This window comes from Populus trichocarpa, chromosome 12 (assembly GCF_000002775.5).
Source record: "Populus trichocarpa isolate Nisqually-1 chromosome 12, P.trichocarpa_v4.1, whole genome shotgun sequence".
Lineage (NCBI taxonomy): Eukaryota > Viridiplantae > Streptophyta > Magnoliopsida > Malpighiales > Salicaceae > Populus > Populus trichocarpa.
The window spans coordinates 14,302,684-14,312,368 of record NC_037296.2 but is presented as its reverse complement, the minus strand read 5'-3'; the positions used below and the strand labels follow the sequence as shown (position 1 = coordinate 14,312,368).

General features: G+C 34.7%; 2 protein-coding genes across 2 annotated transcripts; both read left to right on the top strand.

The window, feature by feature from the left end:
- The first annotated feature begins 3,738 nt into the window (after window positions 1–3,738).
- On the top strand, window positions 3,739–6,037 carry LOC7453748 (pectinesterase 2). The gene is made up of 2 exons (XM_002318249.3): window positions 3,739–4,681; window positions 5,189–6,037. The coding sequence occupies exons 1-2, from the start codon at window positions 3,811–3,813 to the stop codon at window positions 5,878–5,880; spliced, it is 1,563 nt and encodes a 520-aa protein (XP_002318285.1). The 5' UTR covers window positions 3,739–3,810; the 3' UTR covers window positions 5,881–6,037.
- Window positions 6,038–7,095: 1,058 nt separating this feature from the next.
- LOC7453978 (E3 ubiquitin-protein ligase RZF1) lies at window positions 7,096–9,242 on the top strand. The gene is made up of 2 exons (XM_002318250.3): window positions 7,096–8,048; window positions 8,213–9,242. Exons 1-2 carry the CDS (start codon window positions 7,142–7,144, stop codon window positions 8,245–8,247), a joined length of 942 nt encoding a protein of 313 aa, XP_002318286.1. The 5' UTR covers window positions 7,096–7,141; the 3' UTR covers window positions 8,248–9,242.
- Window positions 9,243–9,685: the final 443 nt, after the last annotated feature.

Here is a 9,685-nt window from a genome sequence, read left to right as displayed (position 1 = left end):
ATTTATAATGGGTGGAAGAGGGTTGTTTTATCTTTATTGAGAATAAATCTTAGCCCTTGATTCAATTGAGAAGGATCTTAATTGTTGGCTCAAATGTGACATCATAGTCTGTGAAAAATGGTTGTTGAATGCTGGTCAAGTTGGCCATTTGGAGCGATGTCGCGACAACTATTGGGGCAACCAGACAACGAGACCTACTCTGGGGTGTAGTACAATGTCAGGCCACCATAATGGTATAGGGTTTATCCAGTTTGGTTGAGAGACAAAGCATTAAATACTCTGAAAAGGTAACTACCAAAGCGATTTTTCGGGTAAAAGGTAGGGGTGATGAACAATAACCAGACAACTTGTCATCAAGTTTTTTTTTTGTTTGTCAAAACAGCTTCATTTTGACTTTAGTGTTTTAATTTAGGGATTTGATCAAAGTTTAATTTAGTCATTTGGCTTTTAATTTCTTCCAATTGCATCATTAATTAACCTCAACTTCTAATTTTATGCAATTTTGCCCTTACCAAACATCAATATCAGCCCCAGATTTTAGTGCCTTTTTTCTTTTTTATTATTGGTCTTGGATTTATGCAAATTGACTATTAAACTTCCAATTTTTTCATTTTCACCCATGTCTTTAAAAGAACCATTGGCAGATTCAACAAAAAAAAAAAGACAGTATTAATGCAGATACCATGGGTGAGAATGAGAGAACTAAATCAAGGACAACAACGATGATGGGAGCTCCGTTGTTGTGATTTTGTGTTGGATCCATAAGAAAGAAAAGAAAAGTGTTAAGATGCAGGTTTCTGATATCAAGTTGAAAATAATAAGAGGTTCAAATAATATATTAGTCATCATTTTTATTTATATAAGTAGAACAATATTTAATAGTGAGAGTATAAAACACTATACAAGATCAAACTTATACGCAATTTAGGAACACAGATTCACTGCACCAATCAATTAAATATTAATTTGAACCATATCTGCATGCATGCATGAAGTCGTGAACATACAAAATTTTCATAGATTATGGCCTACTCTAACCCAAAACTACCTCCCTCGTAGAAATGCATGTTGTCTAAAGTATTGGGCTTAGTCTACATGGAGAACATGGAATAAATAGTCAACAATTAATATTTTTTTCCGAACTAGTTTCTATCAAAATTAAATTTTTTTAATGATTTTAAGAGTATATTTTTACATCAATTCAGTGTATTAACTAAGTGAATAAATCTTCTTAGATTTTTATCTTAAAACTTGAATTTAGAGAGGAAGCAAATCTCATTAACTACAAAATTTATCCCTTCATTTTTTTCTGGCATGATTTTCAATATTTTTTTTTAAAAAAAATTCAATGAGACAGCTGCTTGTTCCGTGCTCGATTTCGTTATGACTTTTGAGATAGTGATATCTCACAAGGCCAAGCTTTTTGAATCTTAAATTATTTTGGTACGAAAGTAAGGAATTTAGTTATCCTAACTTTGATAATATAATGTCTAACCAGTACTCTCCATCGGGAAGCTCACGAAGCTGGCGCCGCACCTGCCCAAAAGTACTAGTAATTCTCGGCTACATGTTTTGCATACGTGTACAAATCTCCCTCGTCGTTTACTTATAGCCTTAGATTACTCATCATACCTCATTCAAAAAAAAAAAAAAAACTGTTGGGAAATTTTATGATGTTGCGTATCATAATTTGATAATTTTTTTTTTATTAATGTAGGTGTTCGGACCAGTTTGTACATATTTTAATTAATTTTACGGGTTTTAAAGTTAACGACCATGTAAATCTCCAGTGACCCTAAGGTCTGTGAGACTCAAACTAGTGATCTCTAGAAAGCAAACCTGGAATTTGACCACTGAGTTACATTTTTAGAATTAATTACATGATATTTATAGCATGGGAAAGAGATATACATAAAAAAAAAAAAAATTAAAAATATATTTGTTTTAACAGTAGAGAGAATTCTTATCGTTTTTTTCAAGAAAACCAGATATGATTTTCTCTCTTTTTTATATTTATATTTCTCTTATGAGATAAGCATCTAGAAATAGCAATCATGCCCATAGATGCATGTAGTTAGATCTGTGTCAATAAGTTGATTGATATTATTGTTTTCCAAAAAATAAAAGGTTTTATATTCAAATATTTTCTTTATATATAAAAAAAACAAAACAATGGATAGACCCGAAACTGGGTTCAATTGTTGCGGTCTTCGTTCTAATAATTCATGGAGGTTTAGAGATAATTTCTCAAGAGCAAAGGTGATTAGTACAATATTAGCTGATTGGCTCAACCTGTGGGATGTCATGGCCAAAAATAGAATTTGTTAACTTGATAAATAAATTTAAAAAAAAAAAGAGAAAAGAAGTGGAAGATGACTATATTTTTATTTTATTTACATAATTAGAAGTATGAAAATCATTGAATACTCATTCAATTATTCAATAATCAAAATTATTTTTTGAATAATATGTTACACTCGAGACATAAATCTGAAAGATTTTCAGGAAAAAAAACTGATATATATATATATAATCATTATATTTATAAATCCAATCAAATATTTAAATTTTGTAAATCCCACAATTTACCGTCTATAATTAAGTACTTGGCCATCTATTTACATGGAGTCTTAGCAAGATTTGTTTACATGCCATTGAATCAATCAAATTATATGCCTTTGACTTATCTCTATAACGCGTTAACTGGTGTAGCTGCCTGTTAAACTATAGGAGGTCAAGGTCAACAACAACATACAAAAGTGAAGCATGTCATATTCTTCAAGAGAATACCATGGGCACGTCATGAATTTTATTTTTATTCTTTTCCCGTCAGTCTTCACTTAATTATGGGTGAAATTTCCACGCTACCAGGTCAAATTACTGTGTCCTAATTAATTCCTAGAGTAATAATTCAATTAGGATGGCTACACATATAAGAAGAGCTATAGATATTCTTCCTTTTCTTTTATGGTTCAAAAAGGGAGCAAAGATACTTGGTACACGCATATATAGCTAGTTTATAGAAGACGGAAAGCCTTTATGAGAATAGTAAGAGATGCATGAATAATTTTCAGCGAAGTTTTCCCCTGTGCTTGAATTGTATTTTGATTATCTAGACACATAGTTTTATGAATTTATTTGAAAATTTGGATCCCCATATTGAGTTATTAATTCTGTAATTTAAACTTAATTACCACAATACATATTGAAGTTGCATCCTTTTCCATTTGAAGCTTTCCATGTAGAATTTAAATTGTGTGTTCTTATACTATAAATTGGTTTTAATCTTGCCCTTAAATTACAATCATTGGGAATTAACAAACTAAATCAAAAGAGAGGAAAATAGACATCAAAAGTGGAAAGACAAGTTCTTAGCCAGCAAAGGAAAATTAATGTGCTCTCTTGTGAACTTAATTGCATGGAAATTAACTAAATCCATGCAAGTGGCATCCAATTCAATTTTCCATACAAAAAAAAGAGTCTCTCTTTGACTATGTCACATAAGTTGGGTTTGACCACATATGTATATTTGTGAAAGAGGATAACATATATTCTTTTTAAGACAAAAGTATTACTAAGACAAGAGTAGAGAATCTATGTTTTTATATATTAGCTTATTTATCATTTGAATTTTTAGTTTCAATAAAGTTCAAACCTGGCCAACAGTTAGATGTCACCAGGTTTAATTACCATGCATGACATAAGAAATTCCACCTTCCTTAGCCTATATAAAGAACCACATCCACAGCCTTGATCATCACGACCTTGATATATATCTTCAAATTCCAACAATTATTAGGCCTGCCAAAAATGGCCACAAAGCTTTTTATATCTCTTTTGTTCATATGCTTTTGCTCATTGCTTTCATCCTCTGTTGCCTCTAATCATGATCATGATCAGATAGATTATTGGTGCAACAAAACCCCAAACCCTGAACCATGCAAATACTTCATGAAGCAGAACCCAAAACACTTTGTACCTCAGCAAAAATCTGACTTTCGTAAACTGGCAATCGAATTATCCATGCAACGTGCTCATACTGCTCTAAGTCACAACAAAGGGTTAGGGTCAAAATGCCGCAATGAGAAAGAGAGGGCTGCATGGGCTGACTGCTTAAGTCTCTATGAGGACACCATTGTTGAACTCAACCACACCCTCGACTCCCACACAAAATGCACCGATTTTGATGCTCAAACTTGGCTTAGCACTGCTTTAACCAATCTTGAAACTTGCAAAGCAGGGTTCAAGGATTTTGGGGTTTCAGATTTCATGCTGCCTCTCATGTCTAACAATGTTTCAAAGCTAATTCGCAACTCCTTGGCTTTAAAAGACAATGCCTCGTCAAATCCTCCTCAAACTTATAATGATGGTTTTCCAAGTTGGGTTAAACCAGGTGATAGAAAGCTCTTGCTGGCATCTTCATCAACTTCAAATCTTGTGGTGGCTCAAGATGGTTCAGGGAATCACCGCACCATAAAGGCAGCACTCGACGCGGCAGCCAAGAGAAGTGGGAGTGGGAGGTTTGTTATTCGTATTAAGAGTGGGGTTTATAGAGAAAATCTTGATATTGGCAAGAACTTAAAGAATATTATGCTTGTTGGTGATGGTTTGAAAAATACCATCATCACCGGTAGTCGAAGTGTTGGAGGAGGTTCTACTACTTTCAATTCTGCAACTGTTGGTAAGCTTTATGCACCCTCTCCTTAATTTATCTTCTTTTACCTTCGAATGTTTTAGGAAGTTCTGATAAATTACTGAAAAGGTTCAAATTTATCATTTTTTTTATCTACAAGGGAAATAAAAAGTTAGACAAATTGACAAGTTCTCTATTCTTTTTCCCTAAAGTAAGAAGAAAATGTACATGCATGTTTTAACTAAAAAATTTAAGTTATTAAATAAAGAATAATCTATTGAGATTTAATTTATGGTCATTTAATAACAAAGACTTAGATGCTATATCAAAAAATGATATTAACTTAAAAATTTAAATTATTAGATAAAATTTTAAAAATAATTTTATTGAACAAATTTTAAAACATTGGATAAGCATTATAATTAATTAAAAAAATTCAGTGAACAAGTTATATATCTTAGAACCACTAGTTTTATTTTTCTTTGCAACATTAATTTTGGCATATAATATGTGTAATCCAAAAGTACATTCCGATAAATTTTCATGAATTTTCAGCCGTGACTGGGGGTGGATTCATTGCTCGTGGTATCACATTCCGCAACACAGCTGGTCCACAAAACCACCAGGCTGTGGCCCTCCGATCAGGCGCTGATCTCTCAGTCTTCTACCGCTGCGGCTTCGAAGGTTACCAAGACACCTTGTATGTCCACTCTCAAAGGCAATTCTACAAGGAATGCGACATCTATGGCACTGTAGATTTCATCTTTGGAAATGCAGCTGTGGTCTTACAAAACTGCATGATATATGCAAGAAGGCCAATGGATAAGCAAAAGAACGTAGTAACAGCTCAAGGCAGGACTGACGCTAATCAAAATACAGGGATTTCAATCCATAATTCAAGAGTCATGGCTTCATCGGACCTTAGACCAGTGCTTAGCTCATTCAAAACTTTCTTAGGAAGGCCATGGAAGGAGTACTCCCGTACAGTTTTTCTTCAAACTTATCTTGATTCTTTGGTGGATGCAGCAGGTTGGCTGGAGTGGGATGGTAATTTTGCTCTAAACACTTTGTATTATGGAGAGTACAGAAATTCTGGTCCTGGAGCTTCCACTAGTGGAAGAGTTAAATGGCGTGGTTACAGGGTTATAACAAGTGCAACCGAAGCATCAAGATTCACAGTTGCAAACTTCATAGCTGGAAGGTCATGGTTGCCAGCTACCGGTGTCCCATTTTCCTCTGGACTTTAATTCATGATGTTGAAAGTCCCCTTCAGTACCGTTGATTGTTTCAATCTGCTTATTCTTTCCTTGTTTCAACATTTCCATAATTTTTTTATTCCCTTGTAATAGTTCAAAACTTTTCTTCAAGATATTTGTCCAATAAAAATGATCATTCATCCGTGAATCGCATTGGAAATATGTTCATGATATCGAACTTTAATTCTACCGCTGGGAAAGAGTTGGAATTAACCTTTAATTCTTTCACGCAATATATCGAACTTTAATATATTTTCCCACAAACCCGTTATGGTAAATTTAGCACAAAAATATTTTAATTCCAAAAAATAATCAAATGCCTCCAGAAATCAACTCTTTCACACAAATCCCTCTAAAGATTAATCGCATTACAAGCAGCCGTACTGGGAAAACAATCACCATTTCCATTATTAAGTCTATTAAAAAAAAACTATTGAAGCCTCTAATTAATTTCCTTACAAAGCAATAACTACGGAATTAAAATATTTGGAATCTTGTTCATTAAAACGCAAATTTGAAAATTTGGGGTTTAGGATTTTGGAATTGAAGCCGTAATGAGTCTGGCTCACTATACCATACCTGTAAATGGGGCTAACTTGGATTACGTATTTTAAATAAGCTTGAGTGTTAGTTTTTTGTTTTCTTATATGCTTTTTTATATTGTGTTAAACATGGTCAAGATTAGTGGATTGATTTGATATACAAGCCAATCAAAATTTATTTGAACTTTTTAAAAGAAAATAAAACAATATTATTTTAATTAACTCAAGTCAATTCATTCAATTTGGTACCTTAAACCCATACCTTGAATAAATCATGGGTGAGACCCGGTTTCATAACTTCGCTTTTTATACTTATACTTGGATGCCATGGAATCTTGTCGGCTTAGTTATCCAAAAGCAATCTTTTTTGTGGGTTCCAAAACTTGTCTTTTGCAAAGCCCATGTGATTGGTTTTGAACATAGCTTGATGGCTTGATTTAGCTTGTCTTTCACAGTCAGGGATTCGGATACATTGCACCATTTCTAAACCATTCATTGCTTTGTCAAGAAGTGAGAAGAAAATGTTCAAGGAAGAAAATGGAAATGAGGCACGACTTTAACACCTCTGTACAGAGAAAAAGAATATCTTCCTGTGCCTCCAAAAAAGTCATTATTTAATGTAACAAGCTCACGTATAAGAGATTGTACAACCTTCTTCATTTAATCATACTACACCTAAAAAAAGGCAAGTACTTGTTACCCTCTCAAACATGTCGTTGATCAATCGCCCTCGTGTTACAGTCAATGGAATCAGAAGAATGAGAACTTTTCATTTCTTCTGGTGTCAAAATTGCCAAAGTATTTCAAGGTTCACCTCCATAAACCGGCTAGAAATCTTTTGTCCAAATTGCTATAGTGGAATGAATCATGAGCTTGATGTGTCAAGGCCAAGGTTTTTTGCTGATATAACTGGCTTAGAGTCCTCTCCGGGTGCACGGTTTTTGGTTTCGTTGGCGCAAATGCTTGATCCTCCTACGAGGGGGCAGGATGCTGATTCTGGCAGAAGAATCAGATGGGTGCTCGGAAGTGCCAATGGACCTTGGATTACCCTCCAGTTTGTTGAACCTCCGAGCCTACAAAGGCCCACTATTGCGGCACCAGCTCCTGCTGTTCCACCTAGTAATAATGCTATAAACAGAAGCAATGTTGACAATATCGGTAATGCTGAGAATGATCTGCTCACTGAAGATATGATTGATCATTCTGATCTGCCAGGACCACCTCCTGCACCAGTTTCAGCAATTGAAGCATTGCCAATTGTGAAAGTTACAGAACAGCATTTGATGAACGATATGCGTTGTCCTGTATGTAAGGAGATATTTGAGGTTGGTGGTGACGCGATGGAGTTACCGTGCAAGCATTTGTACCATTCTGATTGTGTTGTTCCTTGGTTGAACTTGCATAACACTTGTCCTGTTTGCCGGTATGAGCTGCGTGACGAATCTGACAATGATCTTCCAGGAGAAAATGCTCAGTTTTTCGGCTTTGAAGAGGTGACAAACAGCATAAATTGGCTGAGGAATCGGCTCCATTCTCTACGGCCGATTCGTGCATTCTCTGATTGGACACAGCGATACCTTGATTTCTTGGACAGTAGACTTGCTACTTCGAATGGAGGTCAGTTTGGAATTTCCTCCTTATTTTCTTTCTTCTCCTTGTTTTTCTAATGAAATGTTATAAAGTAATACAAAATTATTTCTGAAATTTTATTTAATAGTATTAATTTGGAAGATCATTTATCTAACGTTTTAAATAATTTAAGTTCTGATATTTTCCTGCAGCTCGATCATGGTGGCGCTCTTGGCTCATATTATAACCTCGAATTCCAATTTGAAGTTGTTCATATATAGTCGCCTCATGATTGAATCATTCCTTAGGCAGGTATGTCTATCTACCATTAATTTTTAAAGGTAGCAGAGATGAAAGATATTGAACCTTAACAGGTATGCCATACATATCTTTATTTTTCTACTTCGATGTCCATAAAAATGCCTCAATTTTCCTAACCCAACTTTTGTTTTGTGATTTAGCAGTTGCTAAAATGACTAAAGTTGCTAATCGGATTAGCTTCATATATGTGTTCTAATGTTTCTCTCTTCCTTTAGAAGTTGCATTTTCATACATGTTGAAAATAAGAGGGCCGTGATTATAGCTAGGTAAAGGAGGATCTTCATATATTTGACCTTATCACCTTACTAGAGGGATCAAGGTTGGGAGAATGAAGAGCATTTGAGCGAGAGAAGTCTTGAGAGGGGACTGTAAAAACAAGCATGTTGTCACTGTAATGCCAATTGGTACAAGCAATGGCAATGCTTTTTGGTTAAAATCTTCGGTTAAAAATTCAGTTACACAGGGTCTAATTTATTTAGAAATCCTGAATATATTATGGACTAATTAGTTTGATCTCCCGTTTATGTTTTTATTTTTTAATTGACTTCTTGTAATCTCTCTTCTCTTTCAGTTTAGCAAGCAATCTAAATATTCCAACATAAATGGTCATTTCTTAAGGCCGGAATAACATACTTTTATAGACAAAGTATAATAAGACAAGCATCCACAATCTTTGCTCTTGCATCTTAGCTTTTGTATCATTCGATTCTGTCCCTTCCATCTATGTCACAAACTTGCCTTTTGAAATTTCAAGAGTTATTAGGCCTACAAAAATGGCTACAAAGTTTTTGTTCATAAACTTTTGCTCGCTGTTTTCACCAACACTCTCAAGTATCACCTCCAATGAAATGGATTCATGGTGCTACAAAACCCCATGCCCTGAACCAAGAATTTAAAACAACTCACAACTCTTGGCTGCAGAAGGCCTTAGATCATTCAAAGCATACTTAGGAAGATCATGGATCGATGCCGTACTCGCACAGTTTTTCTCTCAACTTATCTTGATTCTTTGGTGGATCCAGCAGGTTGGGTAGAGTTCGATGGTAATTTTGCTCAAAACACTTTGTATTATGGAGAGTACAAGAACACCGGTCCTGGAGCTTCGACTAGTGGACGAGGTAATGGCCTGGTTACCGGGTTATAGCTAGTGTAGAAGAAGCATCAAAATTCACAGTCGCAAACTTCACAGGCTGCAGGCAAATCAAGGTTTTTACCAGCTAATTATATATGGTGTGCAATTTGCTGCCGGACTTTGATGCTATATATGTATATAAATTCCCTGCATTATTATTTCAATGTATGTTCTTTGATCTTAAGAAAGTGTTGTAGCTTATTGCATCGGCATCCAGGAGGGGCAGCCATAT